General features: G+C 41.7%; 1 protein-coding gene across 2 annotated transcripts in view; it reads right to left on the reverse strand.

Moving 5' to 3' along the window:
• Window positions 1-24215, reverse strand: part of MATN2 (matrilin 2) — a 129476-nt gene that overhangs the window by 90988 nt on the left and 14273 nt on the right. For both annotated transcript variants that reach the window (XM_036875696.2, XM_036875687.2), the window contains exon 2: window positions 23757-23927. In XM_036875696.2, coding sequence (XP_036731591.1) covers window positions 23757-23901 — 145 coding nt within the window. In that variant the 5' untranslated portion in view covers window positions 23902-23927. The remainder of the gene's footprint in view (window positions 1-23756; window positions 23928-24215) is intronic.

Consider the following 24215-nt stretch of genomic DNA (forward strand, 5'->3'; position numbering starts at 1 on the left):
TTCAGTTGTCCCTACTGACTGTCATAAATCCCTTTAGGAACACAGCTCTGTAAGGCCCACAGGGAGTGTGCACCAATGAGCCTGCAAAATGGAAAAAAAAAGAAAGAAATAAAAAACATGCCACATCACACCAGTCTCCTCTAGTAACTGTTACATGAGCTGAAAGAAAAGACACATCATAGGAGGTTCAACAACTGATTTCCAGAACCCTGGACAATTTTCTCTGCAAGGGAGTCAAAGAGAAAGCTGCCCCAGTTTAGTCCTGGAGAAAACAATTTCCAATTAACTGAATTTCCTTGCAAGGTAAAGCAGTTTTCTAGTTTCACTAAAAAAAAATACCCCTCACGTCTTCTCTCAGAGTCCATCTTACAAACAGTCTTTCCTCTGAATTGGTAAAGAGAAGTATAGAGAGGCCCTGAAATAGTCCATAGTTTAAAATTCAGTGAGTTGACTAAATAGACACAGAATAAGTTGTTTTCTTTATCAAAACCTGCTCACCACCTTTCTTCCTTTCTCAAATTGAGAAATGACTCATACCTTAAAATTGTAATCTATACACTAAACTCATACACACATAGCCCATCCAACAATCTGAGATAATACAGAAAGTACTGGGAAACAGTTAGGTGACTTCTTTTCTTCTCTCTGCAAAGTGAAAAACAGCATAGGCAGCCTTTTTTTTTTTTTTTTCATGGCATTTCCCTTTTTTTTTTTTTTTGAGGGCATTGCTCATATTTATTGATCAAATGGTTGTTAACAACAATAAAATTCTGTATAGGGGAGTCAATGTTCAATGCACAATCATCAATCCACCCCAAGCCTAATTTTCGTCACTCTCCAATCTTCTGAAGCATAATGAACAAGTTCTTACATGGAGAACAAATTCTTACATAGTGAATAAGTTACATGGTGAACAGTACAAGGGCAGTCATCACAGAAACTTTCAGTTTTGCTCATGCATTATGAACTATAAACAGTCAGTTCAAATATGAATACTCATTTGATTTTTATACTTGATTTATATGTGGATACCACATTTCTCTCTTTATTATTATTATTTTTAATAAAATGCTGAAGTGGTAGGTAGATACAAGATAAAGGTAGAAAACATAGTTTAGTGTTGTAAGAGAGCAAATGTAGATGATCAGGTGTGTGCCTGTAGACTATGTGTTAATCCAAGCTGGACAGGGGCAATAAAACATCCACGTATGCAGAAGATTTCTCTCAGAACAGGGGGGGTGAGGTTCTAAGCCTCACCTCTGTTGATCCCCAATTTCTCACCTGATGGCCCTCCTGCGACTGTGCCTGTCTTAGGTTGTTCCTCCCTTGAGGAATCTTACCCGTCTCTGGCTAACCAGTCATCTTCCGGGGCCATACAGGGAAATGTGAAGTTGGTAAGTGAGAGAGAAGCCTTACTGTTTGAAAAGGTTAGCTTTTTACTTCTTTGCATATTTATGCCCTGTGGCTTCTATGCCCAGCATTTGTCTTGAGGTATCTTTACCACTTGGAAGAATTCTGATACTCGGTAAATTTGATATGAGGCACGAATTCTATTTAAGGGTTGTAATTAGGAAGGAAGAAGAAAAGCTATAGAAGTAGCAGGCGGAAGAAAACATGGGAAGATTGATTATTTCTTTGACATATCTTCTTGTAGAGTAACTTCAGCATGTATAGGTTTTAAACTACTAATTAAATTGTGCACACACATTAACATAATAGGAGTATAGTTACATAACCAAAGCATACCTGTAATAACCAGCCATCTCCAGTGAAACCAAGAAAACCAGTTAGGCACCTTAGGCATTTGTGAAAACTTATCTATGATATGGTGGATATTGTCCACCTGAACTTGAACAGTCTGAGAGAAATCAGACAAATTAAAACAACCCATTCCTGGGGAATGTTCACATCCCTTATGTTCTTTTAACAGTAAATAGTCTGTAGTTGTAAGATTTTGGAGCGCTACAATTTGCACTTCTCCTAATTCTTGGTTGAGTTCCAACAGTATAGATCCAGTCAAATTTGTTGTTTTACTAAATGCACAGGCCAGCTTAGATATCTCCTTCCTCATTCCCATGGCAGGTCCAGGAGCTGGTGGGATGAGTGCATCTACAGCTGAAGCAGTGCGTGGATCTTTGTTGGGGGATTTTGATGATCATCTTCTGGCATGAGTCTTCCAAAGAGTGCTGATGTTGGAAGTTCTTTTTCATATCATATCTTAGTTGATTTTCAGGGTAGCCAAATTAGGCTTTGATCCTCTGTATAAACACAAACAGGCCCTTTGCCTACACTTTTATATGCCCGTTATACCCTTGTGTAGAACTCATTGGAGGTCACCACACAGGAACTGCCTTTTTTTTTTTTTTTTGGTATCATTAATCTACACTTACATGATGAATATTATGTTTACTAGGCTCTCCCCTATACCAGGTCTCCCCTATAAACCCCTTTACAGTCACTGTCCATCAGCATAGCAAAATGTTGTAGAATCACTACTTGCCTTCTCTGTGTTGTACAGCCCTCCCCTTTCTCCCACCCCCCCATGCATGCTAATCTTAATACCCCCCTTCTTCTTCCCCCCCCTTATCCCTCCCTACCCACCCATCCTCCCCAGTCCCTTTCCCTTTGGTACCTGTTAGTCCATTCTTGAGTTCTGTGATTCTGCTGCTGTTTTGTTCCTTCAGTTTTTCCTTTGTAGTTATATTCCACAGATGAGTGAAATCATTTGGTATTTCTCTTTCTCCGCTTGGCTTGTTTCACTGAGCATAATACCCTCCAGCTCCATCCATGTTGCTGCAAATGGTAGGATTTGCCCTTTTCTTATGGCTGAGTAGTATTCCATTGTGTATATGTACCACATCTTCTTTATCCATTCATCTATCGATGGACATTTAGGTTGCTTCCAATTCTTGGCTATTGTAAATAGTGCTGCGATAAATATAGGGGTGCATTGTTCTTTCTCAAACTTGATTGCTGCGTTCTTAGGGTAAATTCCTAGGAGTGCAATTCCTGGGTCAAATGGTAAGTCTGTTTTGAGCATTTTGATGTACCTCTATACTGCTATCCACAATGGTTGAACTAATTTACATTCCCACCAGCAGTGTAGGAGGGTTCCCCTTTCTCCACAGCCTCGCCAACATTTGTTGTTGCTTGTCTTTTGGATGGCAGCCATCCTTACTGGTGTGAGGTGATACCTCATTGTAGTTTTAATTTGCATTTCTCTGATAATTTGTGATGTGGAGCATCTTTTCATGTGTCTGTTGGCCATCTGTATTTCTTTTTTGGAGAACTGTTCAGTTCCTCTGCCCATTTTTTAATTGGGTTATTTGTTTTTTGTTTGTTGAGGCGTGTGAGCTCTGCATATATTCTGGACATCAAGCCTTTATCGGATGTGTCATTTTCAAATATATTCTCCCATACTGTAGGGTTCCTTTTTGTTCTATTGATGGTGTCTTTTGCTGTACAGAAGCTTTTCAGCTTAATATAGTCCCACTTGTTCATTTTTGCTGTTGTTTTCCTTGCCCGGGGAGATATGTTCAAGAAGAGGTCACTCATGTTTATGTCTAAGAGGTTTTTGCCTATGTTTCTTTCCAAGAGTTTAATGGTTTCATGACTTACATTCAGGTCTTTGATCCATTTTGAGTTTACTTTTGTATATGGGGTTAGACAATGGTCCAGTTTCATTCTCCTACATGTAGCTGTCCAGTTTTGCCAGCAACATCTGTTGAAGAGACTGTCATTTCGCCATTGTATGTCCATGGCTCCTATATCAAATATTAATTGACCATATATGTCTGGGTTAATGTCTGGATTCTCTAGTCTGTTCCATTGGTCTGTGGCTCTGTTTTTGTGCCAGTACCAAATTGTCTTGATTACTATGGCTTTATACTATAGCTTGAAGTTGGGGAGTGAGATTCATTCTACTTTATTCTTCTTTCTCAGGATTGCTTTGGCTATTCGGGGTCTTTGGTGTTTCCATATGAATTTTTGAATTATTTGTTCCAGTTCATTGAAGAATGTTGCTGGTAGTTTCATAGGGATTGCATCAAATCTGTATATTGCTTTGGGCAGGATGGCCGTTTTGACGATATTAATTCTTCCTAGCCACGAGAATGGGATGAGTTTCCATCTGTTCGTGTCCCCTTTAATTTCTCTTAAGAGTGACTTGTAGTTTTCAGAGTATAAGTCTTTCACTTCTTTGGTTAGGTTTATTCCTAGGTATTTTATTTTTTTTGATGCAATTGTGAATGGAGTTGTTTTCCTGATTTCTCTTTCTATTGGTTCATTGTTAGTGTACAGGAAAGCCACAGATTTCTGTGTGTTTATTTTATATCCTGCAACTTTGCTGTATTCCGATATCAGTTCTAGTAGTTTTGGGGTGGAGTCTTTAGGGTTTTTTATGTAGAGTATCATGTCATCTGCAAATAGTGACAGTTTAACTTCTTCTTCACCAATCTGGATTCCTTGTATTTTTTTGTTTTATCTGATTGCCGTGGCTAGGACCTCCAGTACTATGTTAAATAGCAGTGGGGAGAGTGGGCATCCCTGTCTAGTTCCCGATCTCAGAGGAAATGCTTTCAGCTTCTTGCTGTTCAATATAATGTTGGCTGTGGGTTTATCATAGATGGCCTTTATTATGTTGAGGTACTTGCCCTCTATTCCCATTTTGCTGAGAGTTTTTATCATGAATGGATGTTGAACTTTGTCAAATGCTTTTTCAGCATCTATGGAGATGATCATGTGGTTTTTGTCTTTCTTTTTGTTGATGTGGTGGATGATGTTGATGGACTTTCGAATGTTGTACCATCCTTGCATCCCTGGAATGAATCCCACTTGGTCATTTTGTATGATCCTTTTGATGTATTTTTGAATTCGGTTTGCTAATATTTTGTTGAGTATTTTTGCATCTATGTTCATCAGAGATATTGGTCTTTAGTTTTCTTTTTTGGTGGGGTCTTTGCCTGGTTTTGGTATTAGGGTGATGTTAGCTTCATAGAATGAGTTTGGGAGTATCCCCTCCTCCTCTATTTTTTGGAAAACTTTAAGGAGAATGGGTATTATGTCTTCCCTGTATGTCTGATAAAATTCCAAGGTAAATCCATCTGGCCCGGGGGTTTTGTTCTTTGGTAGTTTTTTGATTACCGCTTCAATTTCGTTGCTGGTAATTGGTCTGTTTAGATTTTCTGTTTCTTCCTGGGTCAATCTTGGAAGGTTGTATTTTTCTAGGAAGTTGTCCATTTCTCCTAGGTTTTCCAGCTTGTTAGCATATAGGTTTTCATAGTATTCTCTAATAATTCTTTGTATTTCTGTGGGGTCCATCATGATTTTTCCTTTCTCGTTTCTGATGCTGTTGATTTGTGTTGACTCTCTTTTCTTCTTAATAAGTCTGGCTAGAGGCTTATCTATTTTGTTTATTTTCTCCAAGAACCAGCTCTTGGTTTCATTGATTTTTGCTATTGTTTTATTCTTCTCAATTTTATTTATTTCTTCTCTGATCTTTATTATGTCCCTCCTTCTGCTGACCTTAGGCCTCATTTGTTCTTCTTTTTCCAATTTCGATAATTGTGACATTAGACCATTCATTTGGGATTGCTCTTCCTTTTTTAAATATGCTTGGATTGCTATATACTTTCCTCTTAAGACTGCTTTTGCTGTGTCCCACAGAAGTTGGGGCTTAGTGTTGTTGTCATTTGTTTCCATATATTGCTGGATCTCCATTTTGATTTGGTCATTGATCCACTGATTATTTAGGAGCGTGTTGTTAAGCCTCCATGTGTTTGTGAGCCTTTTTGCTTTCTTTGTACAGTTTATTTCTAGTTTTATGCCTTTGTGGTCTGAAAAGTTGATTGGTAGGATTTGAATCTTTTGGAATTTACTGAGGCTCTTTTCGTGGCCTAGTATGTGGTCTGTTGTGGAGAATGTTCCATGTGCATTTGAGAAGAATGTGTATCCTGTTGCTTTTGGATGTAGAGTTCTGTAGATGTCTATTAGGTCCATCTGCTCTACTGTGTTGTTCAGTGCTTCCGTGTCCTTACTTATTTTCTGCCTGGTGGATCTATCCTTTGGGGTGAGTGGTGTGTTGAAGTCTCCTAGAATGAATGCATTGCAGTCTATTTCCCCCTTTAGTTCTGTTAGTATTTGTTTCACATATGCTGGTGCTCCTGTGTTGGGTGCATATATATTTAGAATGGTTATATCCTCTTCTTGGACTGAGCCCTTTATCATTATGTAGTGCCCTTCTTTATCTCTTGTTACTTTCTTTCATAGGCAGCCTTTAAAAAGCAAACTGGCATTTAACCCATAGAAGTATTTTAACTTAACAAATTGAGCAATTGCCTCATCTGCTTTCTGAGAGGTTCAGCAAATGACCTGTGAATAGCGATGCATGGTCGGGGCTGAGAGAGGTGCAAGCCTGGAGGAAGAGGTCCTGAGGCAGAGTCTCGCAGTCCTTTCTCTGGGGGATTGGGCGGGGGCAGACATCCACAGACATAATGTGGCAGGACGGGCCACAGCCCTGTACCAGGAAAGGGCAGGGTTTGTCTTTGGACACACTTCTCTCATCATTTTGATTTGGTGGAATTATGCAAACATTACAGAGCCCCCCTCTATGTGCTAGGTGCTGGACTGATCTTAGCCTGGGAGGAGCTTACAGCCTTGCAGAGAACACAGATTCATAATATTCATTAAAAAAAGTTAGAGCAACTAGAGGACAGCACTGATCCCAAGGACGTGGGTGAGGAGATTCCTGGTAAAGCAGATGGGTACTGTATTATTTTATAATATTACTCTATTATTTCAGGATAAGCAGGTATTGACCAGGCAAAGTTGGGGTAGGATTTTAGGCAAAGTGTCAGCCTGGGCATGACCGAGGAGGGTGCATTTGTGCCAAGGTAAGTCAGGTGGTGTGGTATGGCTGGATCTTAAAGGCCAGGATGCAGATGACCAGACCTTGTTGGGAGAGGAGCATGTGCCTCTTTTCAAGAAGGGTGGGCTTCATAATGAGCCAGTGGGGAGCCACTACAGGGTTTTAAACGTGCCCGTCCTGCAGGGCACATTTCAAGAAGACTTCACTCCTTCCCATCCCGGGCCCAACCCAAAGCCAGTCTCTGCATGCATGCCTACCTTGCTGTCCTTCCCATCAGAGTTCCTAGCCTGGTCTCACATGTAAATTAGCATGCCCTATGTATATACTAATAAAGAAAGAACCAGAGAGAATTTTAAGATAACTCCTTTGTCTTTAGGAGCTGAGTTTCTGCCCCTTGTTACCTAACCCTGGAGGGTGTCCTGAAGGACTTTTGGCTGGTGGAGGACATATCATAGGTCAGCGATTGGGCCCTTCCAACTCATCCCTCTTAGGTATCCAACTCCTCCATCTCTGTTGTCCCGCCTAGTTAATTCAAATTTCAAATGAAATACCTATTGATTGAATGTCAGTTGACACTCAGCATGTATAACCACCTCTTAGAGTCTTCCAATACCACAGAACCAAAAAGACGAGACATACGTTTCCCAGACTCCCTTGCAGTTAGGGTCCTGGGTAAGACTTAGGGAACACCAAGCAGATACCCTCACAGAGGAGGACACAAGGTGGAGGCTGTTTTTGCTGGTGAGCAGCATTGTAGGTAGGCTTGTTGTCCTAGTGTCTGCTCACCGGCTTCATAGGTAGAATTAGGGCCCAGCAGCATCCTGATTCCAGTGCTGGGTTTTTGTGGGATGGCCCAGATTCCTCCTCCTCCAACCTTTCAAGCAACTACGTAAGCACCTAATTCCTGGTATGAAATCCCTTTCTTCAAATGCCTAGAGATCTTTGCCTGCTGCATGGCCCTGGTGGCCCCCTCAACTCCTCAGCATATTTGCCTTCTGGATGCCTCATTCATCCACAGTCGGTTCCTGCTGAGAACTCTTAAAACACGGAACAAAAAAAAAATACAACTGGGCATGCTTAGTCCTTTCCACAAAGGTCATCTGAAGGCCTGATCTGTCCAAGCTTTGTAAAAGTGGGTCCAACTTCCCTCCTCTCTCCTGAGACATCTGTATGCCCACCCCCATCCTCTCATGGCATCTTCCCCGGGCATCTAGTTGTTCTCATCTCCAATTCATTCAGAAACTTGTCCTCCCTCTCCCCTTTGGTATGATGCTTCACTTCCTCCATTCCTACTTAACTTGGCTTAGGTTTCCACTCCCTAAAATATACAGAGACTGTATATTACACACAAAAGGAAAACTATTGAGCCAGCAATTTGTTTCCTCTCCACTCAGAGTGCTTGAGTGAACGGTCGGCTCCAGCTGCTGTAGTTGACTCCATTAAGCTCAACGCCCAGTGTTAGGGTTGCTATGGAAGCAAGAAACAACATTTCAGGAATCCCTCACAGCCTTGGTAACTTTGGTTTCTAGGCTGTTGTACAAATAGTCTTTCTTGCAGCTGATCATTGAGATGAAGATCGGTTAATAAGACAGTGAATTTAATGAACTAAAATAGTATTTCTTACAGACCTAATAAGCACAAAGCCCTTAGGATATGCAAATTTTAAAGTGGAAAAGTGGCCGTAAAGACTGGATTCAGTTTCTTTATTCTCAAAATGGAGAAAGGTCATGCGGTGTCACGGCAGGGCAGCCTCCCGACTCCCAGCCGCCCACGTTTCCCCACACCACACTCACGCTTCACACTCCACCCTGAGCAAGTTACCTGCTCTCTCTAACCTTAAGTTTCCTCTTCTGCAAGATGTGGCAACAATTACACCTACCTCATAGGGTTGTCATGAGGATTAAGTAAGTGAATATGCATAAAATATTTAGCATGGTGACTGACACAAACTAGGAGTCAAAGAACGATTTGTTAGTATTATTACTACTCCCTCCTGGTATTGTGTGGCAGGCTATATGGAAACAACATGGCCTAGCAGGGAAAGCGCTGGACTGGGAGTCCAGAGACCCATGTTCTGGTTCTCACTTTGCCACCAGCTAAGTGACACTAGCCACATAACCTTCTTCTCTTTTTTTTTTTTTCATCTATGTCACTTTGATCTCAAGAGTTGGACTAAGTGATGTCTCAGTTCCTTTCCAGCTCTAGCATCCTATGGCTTTAAGTAAAATAAGTTAATGGTGTTCCTTGACCTTTACAAATGGCCACATCCATATCAATAGTGATAGCTAATAGTTATTGAGCAATGGTTATATATCAGTATAATGGCAAGTGTTGTGCATGCACTCACTCCTTACTCCTTAAAATAACCTATTTTTTCCCATTTAACGGGTGGGAAAACTGAGGTTCAGAGAGTTTAATTTGTCCAACATTACATAGTGGTGGAGCCAGGATCTGAATCCAGAAATCTGAATCTAAAGCTCATATTCTTAATGAGTAATCTACAGGAATCAGTAAACTTACACACATAACTATACAAGGGTTCAACCAACATGACTTTCTATTATACTAATGTCCCCTTGGTGTAATTGAAGGGTAGTCTGTGATCTGTAGCCATAAATTCCCAGCAACTGGTACTGTTCAAAAAGGTCTCATCAAACTTGCCACAAAATAGAATAATTCTTAGTTCTTCCTTATGCCCCAGAGGAGGACACTTCTGCCAACATGTCTCACCTGCATGATGGCATTAGTGTTATGAAAAGATGCTCCACATCACTAACCATCAGGGAAATGCAAGTCAAGACCACAGTGAGATATCACCTCACACCAGTCGTAACGGCCACTATCCAAAGGACAAAAAATAACAGGAGTTGGCGAGGATGTGGAGAGAAGGGAACCCTCCTACACTGCTGTGGACTGTAAACTGGTGCAGCTACAATGCAAAGCAGTATGGAGGATCCTCAAAAAACTAAAAATATAAATACCATACAACCCAGCAATTCCACTTCTGGAATTTACTTGAAGAAATCAAAATCACTGATTTGAAAAGATATATTCACCCCTATGTTTACTGCTGCATTATTTACAGAAGCCAAGATATGGAAGCAACCAAAATGCCCATCAATAGACAATGGCTATTTAATTAATAATTATTTAATACTGGTTTATCAATTGTACAAATATAGTATAGTAATGAAGATGTTATTAATAGGGAAAACTACAAGGAGGGGAAGAGGGTATATGGGAACTCTGTAGTTCTGATTTAACTTTTTTGTAAACCTAAACCTTCTCTAAAAGATAAATTCTACTAAAAAAAAGAAAAAATTGACAATGGCTAAAGAAGATGTGGTACATATACACAATGGAATGTCATTCAGCTATAAAAAGGAAGTAATCTCGCTATTTGCAACAATATTATACTACACGGCATTATACTAAGTGACAAAAGCAAGGCAAAGGAAGACAAAGACCATATGATTTCATTTCTATGTAGAATCTAAAAACAAAACAAACAAACAGAAATAGACTCATAGACACTGAGAAGCGACTGGTGGTTACCTTAGGGGAGGGGTTAGGTGGGTGGATGAAACAGGTGAAGAGGATTAAAGAGGCATGAAATCTCAATTATAATATAAATTAGTCACAGGGATAAAAGTACAGCATACAGAATATAGTCAATAGTTCTGTAACATCTTTCCATGTTGACAGATAGTAACTACACTAGTTGGGGTGAGCATTTACTAATGTAGATAACTGCTGAATCACTATGTTGTATATTTGAAACCAATATAATATTGTATATCAACTATACTTCAATTTTTTAAAAAGTTAGCTAGTGTTATTTTTAAAACCAAGCTGACAAGTGTGGTGGCAGGTGTGGAAAGGTTCAGGAGCCACAGTAGACTGGGAGCTCAGTAAGAAAACGGGGCAAGGAGACTGTCAGGAAAAAGGAAGCCATCTTCGGCTGCCTCTGCAGAACTAGAGGCTCCTAGTCAAGAAATGACAGTTCAGGACACATTCAGGCAGGTTTATTTGTCCCTTTCAGCCTTTAGTAAACTGGACTATCAGTTGAGCATCTCCGAGGGATGCCCCCTTGGATGCCCCCCAGGTACTCTAACTGAACACAGAGCTTGGTCTCACACAAGGCACTCAGTGTTTGTTGAGTGAATAAAGGTTTAGCTGCTGTGATGTGTGGCAGTTTTGTGTTGCCGTGGTTTGCAGACAGGGATTGTGAATGTCTTGTCTGTCTCTGGGGCTAGCCTGGCTTAGTGACTGGTTGGGCGATGGCTGTGTTCCAGCCTTGACTCAGTCTGACGACTGGCTGGGCAAATGTCTGCATGGAAACAGACCATGCGGTAGGAGGGGAAGGGCTCCTCTGAGCCCTGCAAGACTTGGTACTAAGTTCTGGGCTGCTGCTGGTTGATCACTTCACCTTGAACAGGCAACAGTATCTCTGGGCTCTGGTTCCTTCACCCTAGCTTCTTCTTTTTTTTAATTGAAGTATCTTTGATTAGCTTCTTAACCTTTATTTCCACTAAGGACTTCCACAGCAGTCTGGTGAAGGCCATGACCCCTTCTCAGAACAGCATTGTTAGATGCCTAAAATGAAATGCAACATCCACTAGGATGGCTATTAGTTTAAAAAATGTTGAATAACAAGTGTTGGTGATGATGTGGAGAAATTAGACCACTTGTTCATTGCTGGTGGGAATATAAAAAATGTTGCAGTCACTGTGGAACACAGTTTGGCAGTTCTTCAAAAAGTTAAATATAGAATTATGTATTTCCCAAGGACTCAAATAGATACTTGCATGCAATGTTCATAACAGCATTCCTCACATTAGCCAAAAGGTGAAAAGAACCCCAGTTTCTATCAACAGAATAATGGATAAATAAAATGTGGCATACAAAAAATAGAATATTATTCAAACATAACAAGAATGAACTTCTGATGTATGATACAGCATGGATGAACCTTGAAACCATTATGCTAAGTGAAGTAAACCAGACACAAAAGAACAGTCTAGAATAGGGAAATTCATAGAGACAGAAAGTAGAAAAGAAGTTCCTGGGAGATGGGAGAGGGGGAATGGAGAGTTATTCTTAATGGGTAAGGGTTTTTGTTGGGCTGATGAAAAGTTCTCCAAATAGACAGTGATAATGTTTGCCCAGAAATGTGAATGTACTTAACGTCACTGAATTATACACTTGAAAATGGTTAATTTTATATCATGTATATATTGCCACAATAAACAAATGAAAGAAATGCAAAGGATAAGAAAGGAGGCCAAATATTTGAACAGTTATCAAGATATTAAAAAGAAAAATACTGGGGATATAGTAACATGTAGTTTTAAAAATAACATTAAATAACAGGATTGAAGGTGAGTCCACGAACTAGTATTATTTTGAAGTAGTGGTGAGTGGAAACAATATTTCAAATTATCTCTGGTAAATATAATGTGGCATGAAAATATCAATGATCTCTGCTGGTGATACAGGACTGCTACCACTCCTGTGGTTTGTGGTTTATAATCATAGGAGAAGGAAATGCTAAATCGAAATACCATTTGACCCAGTAATTCCACTTCTAAGAATTTACCCAAAGAAAACAAAATCCCTGATTCAAAAAGATGCATGCACCCCTATGTTTATTGCTGCATTATTTACAATAGCCAAGATATGGAAGCAACCTAACTGTCCAACAACAGATGAAGCAATAAAGAAGATGTCGAACATACACACATGGAATATTATTCAGCCATAAAAAATAAAGAAATCCTGCCATTTGCAACAACATGGATGGATCTAGAGGGTATTATGCTCAGTGAAATAAGCCAGGCAGGGAAAGACAAACACAACATGATTTCACTTATCTGTGGAATATAAATACAAAGCAAAACAGAATGAACAAACAGCAGTAGACTTATAGACACTGAGAAGTGACAAGTGGTTACCATAGGGGAGGGGCTGGGGTCACAGGGGAGGAGGGGATAAAGGAGAACAAAAATTCTCAATCATAATATAAGTTGGTCACAGTCAGAGTAGTACAGCATGGAGAATATAGTCAATGATTCTGTAACATCTTCCTATGTTGACAGATAGTAACAGCATTAGAGGGGATGAGGATTTAATAATATGGGTAACTGTTGAACCACTGTGTTATATATTTAAAGCCAATTTAAGATTGTATATCAATGATACTTCAATTAAAAAAATAATAATAAAAATGCAGTTAGAGGTTAGTGAAAAAGGATGTAATTTTTTCCCATCCAAATCATGGTCCCATCCCACTAAAGCCTATCCAAGGGCTCCTTGGGGGTCCCTGGGCCCCAAATTAAAAACCTCTAAACTAGATGATCCCTGAACTTTTTTCTAATTAAAATGGTGTGATCTGAGAGTGATTTTTGGCTTCATTTGTGTATCATGGACAAATTAATATCCCTGATCAGATTTTTTCTTATCTGTAGCTGGGGATTATTATAAAATCTACTTCTCAAGGGCTTTGTGAGAGAAAGGGAGATAAGGTAAGCAATAGGTGTTTGTAAAGCTGGAGAGATCTTATAAATGCCAGGTACGATGAGGAAAGCCTAAGGGTCAATAGAGACATCTTCCCCCTTTCCCTGCACACCCATCACCTGGGTTGAAGGCTACTTGAGAATTTTTGCTAAGAGTTTTGTGAACTATGGGAACAAAACACTGGGTACTTTTTGTTAAAGAATACCATGCCCATGTTATAATATGGTGCTATGAACTATAATGTATGTCCACAGATTTTAAAATATAGATAAATCAGAGAGTTTTTAAGGAAAACACCAATTATCATAATAGACTCAAGAAAAAAGAGAAAACCCAGACAGAGTAATGACTCTTAAAGAACTTGAATTGGTTGTCGAATATATCCTCTCTACAGAAGGCATCAAGCCCAGGTGGTTTCACAAATAAGTTTTACTAGCTCTTGAGGACTGATCTTATACAAAATTTCCCCCATAACCCCGTGCTGCCTGTAATGCGGAATCTGTACCAGTACCTAAAGCATGAGGGGAGTGAGCCAGAGGTGACTTGGCATCGCTCCACAGTATCACTGGCACCCAAAACGATGCCTTGCACACGACAGATACTTAATGTGTATTTACTTAGCAAATGAATGAATGACAAAACTGAGGCAAATTATGAAAAAATAATGTATTAGAACTAAACTATTTTAGTATAGAAAAATAGCTAGGTAAAATTAACAGTTTTTCCATTCATCTTCATTTTGGAGACAAATTCAAGAAGGGAATAGAGAAGTATGTTTCCTTCAGAGGATGGGACAACTGCACAGGACAGCCCAGGGGCAGTGGCATCCAGGGCACACAGCTGAATAACCCTAGGAGGAGGGAACTCTTCCCTGGCTACCCCACAATGAGTCCAAAAGATTTCAAGATTCTTCATCTTTCACTGGGCCTAGTACAGCCCTTGCAACAAAGGGATTCTCAGTGCATATTCATTCAATGAATGGACTGAGGGGATTGGAACAAGTCCTGGTATCAGGGTCGGGGAATTAAAAGCTGTAGATGGAAAGCAGCTTCTTGCAGCCTTCACCAGGTCTGAGCCCTTTGGAAGGGATTCCTCTGTGGTTTACTTCATGGTCCAACCTGACTTTAAAGGCCTCTGGGGCTCATCCTCCCAGGGCTTCTCATGGCCAAATGTCACACATCACGTGTAATCCATCATGCCTTTCTCAAGGCCCATACTGACCTTTAGCCCAGGTGGTCAGATGCTTACTCCTCTTGTTTCTCCCCGAGACCCGTCCCTGCATCAGCTCTTTGTACATGTGGCCATCCAGCGTCCTCTTTGATGTGCTTACTCACTGGCTGGCTGAGGGCTTATGAAAACTTCTCCCTCCCCTTCCTTCCCAGGGCCCCATCATCGGTCTGAGCAGCCAAAATACACATATTGCCCTCCTTTCATCTTTCCCTATAAATTAGCTTCCTCTGGGTATACTGAAAGAAAGCTTTTCTGAGCTAGGGGTTCTAATTCTTGGCTCTTGAGAAATCTTGCTCAGACTTGGTTTCACATTCTGGCTAGACTGCAGGCATTTCCCATCTGCATCCTCGGGATGTCAGCTGTCCAAACTACTGTGCCTGTCTGACCTGCTTTAAGGACTCAGAAATATGCAAGGATAAATTAATAAGTATCAAACCACTGAAGTCTATGAACATGCTTCCCCAATGTATGTCAGTAATGGTTATATCCCACTGAAATGGGAATATAAAGTAAATCAGAAAGGAAAAAGAGGCTATTTGGGAACATATCAGAGAAGACATCCTGTCCTCCACAAATGAAAGTGAAGCATCTTGTTATGAGCTGACTTCTGTCCCCCAAAATTCATAAGCTGAAGTCTTAACCCCCAACATCTCAGAATGTGACCATATTTGGAGACAGGGATCTTTCAAGAGTTCATTAAGGTCAAATGAAATCATTAGGCTAATCCAGTATGACTGGTGTCCTTGTAAGAAGAGGAGATTTGGATACACACAGGTAGTGGGAAGACCATGTGGGGACCCAGGGAGATGGCATCATCTGCAAGGCACAGAGAAAGGCCTCAGCAGAAACCAACCCTGCCAAAACCTTGATTTTGGTCTTCTAGCCTCCAGAATGGTGAGAAAATAAGTTCCTATTGTTTAAGCCGCCCAGGCTGTGGCACACTAATATACACCTCACATCTATGTACTGTTTCCTCTCAGATACAGGAAATATCCGTAGGTTAATTATTCAAGCAACTTTTTGAAGTAGCTTTCCTTATATTTTCAGCATCTAATAGTCATTAAATATTTAGACATGAAATTTTGAAGCAGATTATTCTTTATAGTCATTTCAAAAGAATATAAAACAGTCTTTTAATATTTTCAGTGGGGACTTAGAGAAAGATATAGAAAGTATTTTATCAAATTTACAAATGATTCTAAATGGTTAAGTTAAGGAGGAAAAAGAATTAAGAAGAATGAATCTAAATGAAGTTAAGATTTAGTACAAAAAAATATAAAGTATTCCACTTAAATTTAAAGAAATCTGCCATATGAGAGCTATTAAGACATGTGGAATAAAGGTTTGGTATTTTTGTTGACTGCAAACTCTACATAAATTAACTAAACACAAATGCAATTTATCTGTAATCATTCTTTCACTCACTCACTAAATACTGCCAGAGTGAAACACAGGACAAGTCACACTGTTGTCAGTCACCAAAAATTTCTCAGTTTCTCCCTAATTAAAAAAATGTTATTTCAAGAGCTCCCAAGGCAGGTTTTTCTTGGAAAACAAATATTTAGCTTTTTTTTTTTTCTTAATAGAGGAGGAAGTTCTTATCTTCTGGTTTATTTCCTATTCTGCAGGTACCTCCATAGAATTCTGGAATGTGAGGGTTTGCAGATTAGAGATTTATTTAACCCTCTGCACTCAAGGCCTTCAATATCCCCAATATCTGAGGAGGCAATTTGTTTCCTGGGCTAGTCCAGAGGCTACAATTTTATATGGAAGAAAAATCTGTTTCCTTGAAAGCACAGGGGTTTGGTCCTGCATCTCCTCTTTCAAGTCTTAATAACAAGTCTCAACTCTTCCATAACACAGCCTTCAGAGAGCACGACATCTTCTAATTTCAAGCTAAATATGCTCAGGTCTTTCGAGTCTTTTCCACATGGCCTGGCTTTGGAAACCTTCCCCAACCTGTGGCTCCTCTCTAGAGAGAGCTCTTTGCTCATGTCTTACTCATTCCTTATCTAGCTGTTTTCTGAGTGCCTGTTGTGTGCCTGGCTTGTTACTAAGCACTGTTGTCACCACATGAACAATTAGGCAGGCAATCGCTGTGCAGGCCACTAAGGGCTGTGCTGGGACATGCAGCATGCTATGAGAAGGCACTGTTGCCATATGAAGTCCCAGACTAGAAGGTTAGGAATGCTTCCACTGAAACCTGACAGATGAGTCCAGTATGGCTGGATGAAACAGGGGAGGTAAGGTTGTAGAAAAGGGTTGAGCAGAGGAAATGGCAAGTTGGCTTCTCAAGGGTCACTTGGCTGCTCAGTGCTTGTACAGCCTCAAGAAATACATTTAACCTCTCTGAGCCTCAGTTTCTTTGTCTATGAAATGGGGATAATAATAGCACACAGAGTGAAAAGTGAACTGCCTACCAGAGTGCCTGGCACATAGCAGATGGTAAAAAAAAAGCAAAAAAAAGGCAGCCACCATTACCATTGTTATTTTTAACATCACTTAGGGAAACATGGGACACTACTAGCTTCAAAGGGGTAAGTTGGTGCACCTCCCCACTAAGAGCACCAGCCATCAAAGAACAATGAGTATGCCTCCCACTGAGGGGATGTGCCTTACCCCCACCGCCACACACATACACACTGCAGGGGCCAAACTTATAGCAAGCTGAGGACAGGACATTCTGGAACTGAAGAAGAAAATGAGGAATGGAGGGAGAGATTTGAGAGGAAGAGATAAAGGAGAGTTCTAGAAAAGGAAGGGGATGAAGAGTTTAATAGAAGAGAGAAAGGGGAGCAAAGGGGAGAGAGAGAATCTGTAGAAGAAAAAACATCAAGTTATTTATTCATTATTGGCTAGGAAAGCTTTTAACTTTGTGGCTTATTGCAAGTCAGAGGCTGTGCTTTTGGATTCCCCCAGTATTAATCACCAGGTAGGAATGTGGAATCCACTTCACGCAGCTTATTAAAAATGAATGATAACAAAGATGTTGGTTTACACGTGAAACAGCACAGGCATGAAGAGATGCACTGTATGCATCTGGGCTGAGTAGCATCGTGACAGTCCCTCCCTCGGGTCCACATCTCCAACTGTGGTTGTACTGCAGGAGATGCCCAGAGGAGGGCTAAAGAGGGGGTGTGATTTCACTTCAAAGGAGTTATTTTTTTAAAAGCCTTTGCTATAGTTAGAACAATTCTATAAGCTTTACACAACAGTCTTCATTTTTACAATCAGTTCTGATGATAAAGACACACACCAACCATTCGATTCTTTAGATGTGTGTTAATTGCTGTGCTGCAAATGCTGGTACAGGCTTGAGGTCCACCTTTGCCAACTCCCTCTGGCTAGAAAAAATGCTAACAGCTTATTTTCAAAGACCAAGAAGTTTACAGTTAGTTTATCCTCTCCAGCTGTAATTTTCCCTACAGATGTTACTCATCCATTATCTTTTTGGCTTGGGCCCCACAGCATCTCCTTCTAAGATCTTTGCCTCCTTCCCAACCCCATCCCATCTCCCAGATTTTTCTTCTGCAAGGGTTCTCAAACTGAGGTCTCCAGAAATGCAACTTTCCAGGCCCCAACCCAGACCTACTGAATCAAACACTCGGGGTGTGGAGATCAGTTGTATATTCTAACAGGCCTTTCAGGAGCTTCTGCTGCACAGTGAAGTTTGAGAACCACTGCTCTGCTGTCTAATCCTACTCCCCCAACCCCAGCAGCCCCCACCCACCTGCTAATCCTGCTGCCCCACCCCTTCTGTCTCCTTGGCCTCCAGAACAGGGTTCCACCTTGGCTCTCCCAGCTGGACGGAGTGAAAGAAAGCCAAGGATCGCATGAGAGCCAGAGAAGGGACATCTGGAAGGCAGGGGAATCAATGATGTCACCACATCGTACATAAGACCTGAAGGATCACTAGCTTCAACCAACTTCCTTTGTAGATGTATAAACTGGAGAAGAGAACCACCTTGCCAGGGTCACTTGCTAAATAGAAGTGGAATGGAGGCTGGAACCATCTAAATGAGGATGAAATCAGCCATCTGCATGTCTCCTCCACTCAGTCGTTCAGCACACACTGAGCTTTTGCCATGGCAGGACCACAGCCAGGGCTTGAGGTCAGCGGACCCCAGGTGTAACCAACAGTGACGCCTCCAAACACAGATGCGCCTTTCATGATCTGCCGAAATATCCTGGTCTGGGAGCAAGCTCGAGTGTGAGGTGCCATTTTCTTTGCTCAAGGTCACACCTCCCCCAAGTCATGTGTCCTCTCCCTAGAGGAGGTGGGGTGCAGGGAGGCTGGACACCTTCTCTTTCTAGGTTTGCTATCTTGACAAATTTGCCAAATTGCTTAACTTCTCTGAGCTGTAGCTTCCTTGTCTGAAAATAGGTTAAAACAATAACCACTTTGCAGAGTTTCATCATTTTTGCATGGATTAAGTGAGCTAGCATGTCCCTACTCACAGCAGTAAGTGAGAGTACCCTCCAGAGGTGCTATGAGACACAAGAAACACTCCAGCCCTCCCTTCATGGGTGCACAGTATTAGTGGTAAAAACAAGGCAAGTACAAAAAAAACTGGGATCGGAATCCCTCTTGGGTAGGTGCCACTATTATCCCTGGGAATGTAAGGCAGTCAGGGCTGATGCTTTGGCAGAAGACTGTAGTATGCGTGGCCCATCCTAGAGGATCCTGCCTGACTGGGAGAGGGAGGAGGTGGCATTCTACCTGGCCCTGGCCAATAATAGACCTTGGCCAAGGAAAGATCCTCCAGGTGGAAGGAAGAGGACAAACAAAGCCCCAGCAAGCTCAGGGAAGGAGACAGAAGTTCTACCGGTGACAAAGTACCTTCAGAGCATGTAAGACTGGCGGCCCCAGTGGGTCTGTTGCTCCAGGAGCCAGAGGCTCTGATGGCTTCTGGCATCTGCTTTTCCTCCCTCACTGAGGGTGCCAAGAAATGTCAATTAGGGGGATTGTTTTAGGATGTGGGAATTCATTTACTGGCAGCCAGCATTTGAAAATGTTAGTAATTATCAACCTTGGCAAAAACCTCCATAGGCAACACAGAGCAGGACATTCTTACACTTAATTCTGGGCCAGCCAACTCCTTCAGTCACATCACTAACTTAGAGGTTTCAGCTTCTTATATGAAACATATTGCATTTTTACCAATATTTTGATCTCAGGTTTAATGAGAGATGCATGCAAAAATGGAAATAAGTGCCTCATAACATACTGTGGTTTCCCAGAAACAGAATTTGGCACTGTATACAGTAAGTTCTTAGACAGTCTTCACTTGCTTTATGTTTAAGTAGTAAACTAACCATTGTGAAGAAATCTACTAAATTCTGTGACCTCTATCCCCAAACGCCTCTGGAAACTGTGTGGAGTGTGTGTGTGGAGGGGTGGGGTTCAGCTCCCACCGTCCCCTGACCACATTGTGGGCCAGACTCCCTGTAAATCTCCACCTTCTACTTCTCAAATCTGCTGTCATATTGCCACAAAGTCCTGCCTTAACACACGAACATGAATTCTGCAGTGCCATTGATCCTAAGGGGAATTTATAACAAGGAAAGGAAAAGACTTCAACGTTAGTTAGTAGAAATAAAATGAGCTAAGTTGGCAAATTCAGAAAAGAATGCACAGGTCAACAGGATCTTGTAAAAGACAAAACAGGGGAGGTCGCTGGCAGAAGTGTAGTCAGTGTGCATACTCTCATTCCAGGAGTGAGGACAGTCAGGAATACAGTGGGAGTCTGGGCAAGGAGGGTTAAGGTTCCCTAAATAGCTGATATGCCCCCACTGGCTGCCCTGAGGACAGGTCCACCCCACTATGACAATGATATAATAAAGAGACAAAATGTGCACAAGCAAAGCAGGGAGCAACTAGGGGTATGAGTAGTGTGACTTCCAGTGATGGCCACATTGAGAGGGGCCCAGGGAGGAGTCTGGGAGAGGATGCAGGCCCCTGATGAAGGACGGGTGCAGAGGGGAAGAATCCGAAGGCCTCCAAGAGCCTATGCCCTGGGTACAGCACCCTGCTGCTCTAAGTCTGCCTGCCAGTATGGTGGCCTGGAAGGGACCTTCAGCTGGAAAATGTGCCCATTCCTTCCCCTGGCAGCCTGGAAGGTTGGGCTCTCCCTGCCCTTTGTCCCACAGCCCATGAAGATTGAGGCTGTCAGACGGCACAGTGGGTGGAAAGGGAGGCAGCAGAGATCACCACTGTTGCCTGTGGAAAGTCCTCCATGGGCTCCCAGCCCCGCAGTATGAAGCCTAGACTCTGTGTCAGAGCCCCCAAGTTCCTACAGGATCTAGTTCCCACCTCCTCCAGGCTTGTCTCCAGCTCAGCCACCTGCCTTACAGGCGGCCCCACCTCCAGGGGCCCACCTTCAGGAGATGCCCTCTCTCCTCTCCTGCCAGCTCATCCCTCAGCTGTTGGTCCTGACCTTCACTGGAAAGGCTTCCCTAAACCAGCGGTTTTCAAAGTGTGGCTTGAGGGCCCCTCGGGGTCCCTGAGACCCCTTCTGAGGGTCCATGAGGTCAGAACTGTTTTCATAATAGCACTAGTATTTGCTTTTTGTACTCTCATTCTCTCATGAGTATATGAGTATGAAATTTATTGACATGGCTTCAGATCACACATTGCAACTCACCTTTAAAAAACTACTATTTGTCAAGTTTTGGTATCATATCAGAGAAAAATCCACAATTATATGAAAATGCTCCCCCTTTTTCCATCTACATATCTGTGTGAGGCTGTATTTCCTTCTCATAGTCCAATGAATATAACATTTCATGACAGATTGAATGGATAAGAAATGAGAATCCAGTTGTCTTCGATTAAGCCAGACATTGAACAGATTTGCAAAAAATGTGAAACAGTGCCATTCTCCTTGCTATATTTTTAATTTAGAAAATATTGTTTTTATACAAATATTTTTATTTCAATTATGGATTATGTTATGGGTTTATTATTATTTGTAATTAATTAATTAGTTAATTAATTAATTAATTTAAAGCTCTCTTTCTATTTCTGATCCAGCAAATCTAGATAGACCTAACCCATGAACAAAAGCTCTTTGGGATCCTCAATAATTTTTCAGTGTAAAAGAGTCCTGAGATCAGAAAGTTTGAGAACCACTGCCTTATATTGAGACTATAGCAGGCAGAACAGGGCTGCTTAGCTATACCTCTATTGTTGCACACCAATTCCACCAAATTAATGATCTTTTCACATGTCTGTCTCCGCAATACAAGTATGCTTTCCCCCATGTCTGGCACAGAGCAGAAACTTCAGGTGAATGAATGAAATAGCAGATAAGCCCACGTGGACACATATCACAGCCTATCACCTAAGCAGCCTGCAAACATTCAGAGGGAAAGGTAAACATATACATTATTTTTTTAAATTAGCTCAAGTTGTTACTGGGACTCTGCAAACTTAGGCCAACTTCCAATTATAAAATAAACAAGTCACAGGGATGAAAAGTATAGCATAGGGAATATAATCAATAATATTATAATAACTTTGTGTGGTGGCAGATGACAGCCACACTTAGCATGGTGAACATTCTCTAATGCATATAACTCTCAAATCACTATGTTGTATACCTGAAACTAATATAATACTATATGTCAACTATACTTCAATAAAAAGTAAAATAAGAAGAAAGATGGAAAGACAAAGACATAAAACGTGAACTTTTAAAAAAATCAGAAAATTCAAACAAAAAACTAACCTGAGAAACAATTCTGTTTCTACTCTGTTAAACTTTCAGAGACACACTTGCAAGCAAGTGAATAGTGGAAATACATCATGCAGTGAATGATTTGCCACAAAAAAGTGAAATGTGCCCATACAATGTTTTGAGTGTAGAAAACAAAAAGCCAAGAAAAAGACCCATAAAACACAAGACACTATATTCTAAGAATGAAGAGAAAGTCATATGATCAGGGCAAGGACTACTGTGAATAACATGGCTTCTCCATTTTTGTATACTGTCAAAGTTAACACCAAAAGCAGTTTGCTCTTGAGAATCCAGGCCAAAGTTGTGGTGTCTGCCTTGTGGATTCATGATTCTCACGCAGTCAACCGTGTTCGTAAGTTAAACGGCCCTCCAGCACTCCCTGAGGTGGGGGGATGCGCCGTGTTCCATCTTCCTCAGGCTGAGAAACAGAAGGCAATACTGGTTTTGGGGTTGATGTCTTGGCAAAGTGGGCTTCCAGCTCTTACCTCAGAAGAGAGGGGTTTCCACTTCAGAGCCTGAGCTGAGAGGGAGGGTGCTGAATGCTGACAATTAGGGAAGGCCCAGTGTGCTGGGAGGGGGCCTGGGAGAGATATTCGGGGCCAAGAGAAGAATGTTTTTCCAGCTCAGTGTGTGGTTGTTCATTGTGAAAACAGCCCCATCCAAAGCCCAACTGCGTGATCTTACGTTGCCTAAGTATACACATCTGGTAAACAGGAGAGCTGGAACTTGAACCCAAGTCTATGCCAAAACCCATTCTCTTTCTACTGGCAAACCTTCCTATTACCCCACATCCTAAGTTTACCAGAACCCATATTTATAACCTGGCCCGTTTATCTATAATCTGTGTGGTTTCATGGCCTTTCCTTTCTCTCAGAGAGAGAGAAAAATTCACCTGAAGAAAATATGTTTGCTGGGCCAGAATAATAGACCCCTGACATTTTCGATTCCTAATAACTTGATTCAGCTCATAGCATCCTTCCGTCTCTTCTGCGCCTGCTCCCACCTTCTGCAAGCCCTCCTGCTCTCTTCCCCATACTGCCATGCAGGGGGGCATTATTAACAGAGATGAGTTGGACAAATCCAATAAAAAATTCTCATAAGTCCAACCAGGACCTTTTCAGATGAAAAATCTTGCTCTTGCATATTGGAGAAAACTCATGAACTTAGGTTAAATGAAGACTTTGAAATAGAAGAGATTCAATATCATTTTGAAAACCTGAGTACAAGCATATCCTCAACTCAGGATTCAGTCATTGCCAAGGAGATCCCCTCTCCCCACACACCCAATAGGACCCCAGGGACAGGCGAGCTACTGGACTGATGACTGACATTCAGTCCCTGGCTTGGAGGTCCGCCTCAGCCACCTCAGGCTGCCTGCTTCTGTAGGTGCAGCAACCATGACTCACCCAGGAGGACTGTCTGCGGGCGGGTCCGAGTGTGTCTCCCTCTGGAGATGGACCTTGTGGGAGGCCGCTGCCTGGCCTCAGCAGGGAGGAGGAGGAAGATCTGTCCAAGGATCAGCAGAAAGCAGCCCACCAGCACCTTCTCCATCTTCAAGAAGAGGAAGCAGGGCAAGGCTACAACAAACACAACAGGAGAAGGGGGCATGGTGAGATGTCCAGATCTCTCGAGTTCCAGTGCTGCAGACCCACCGCTCTGCCTTCCCACGTATCAGACATTCCACTGGTACTTAAAATGCCTTTCATGTGTTTGATCCTTAAGAACTTAAGTAACCCCCATTGGTAGATTCTTGGATACTCTGAGCAGGGCGGGCATTGTTGGAATTTTTCTCCACCTTGATCACTATAAGACTGAATGGAAAACATGAGGGGGAAAAAATAAACTTATCCTGGAGCTTCTTCTCA

This window comes from Manis pentadactyla, chromosome 3, assembly GCF_030020395.1.
Source record: "Manis pentadactyla isolate mManPen7 chromosome 3, mManPen7.hap1, whole genome shotgun sequence".
NCBI classification, from domain to species: domain Eukaryota; kingdom Metazoa; phylum Chordata; class Mammalia; order Pholidota; family Manidae; genus Manis; species Manis pentadactyla.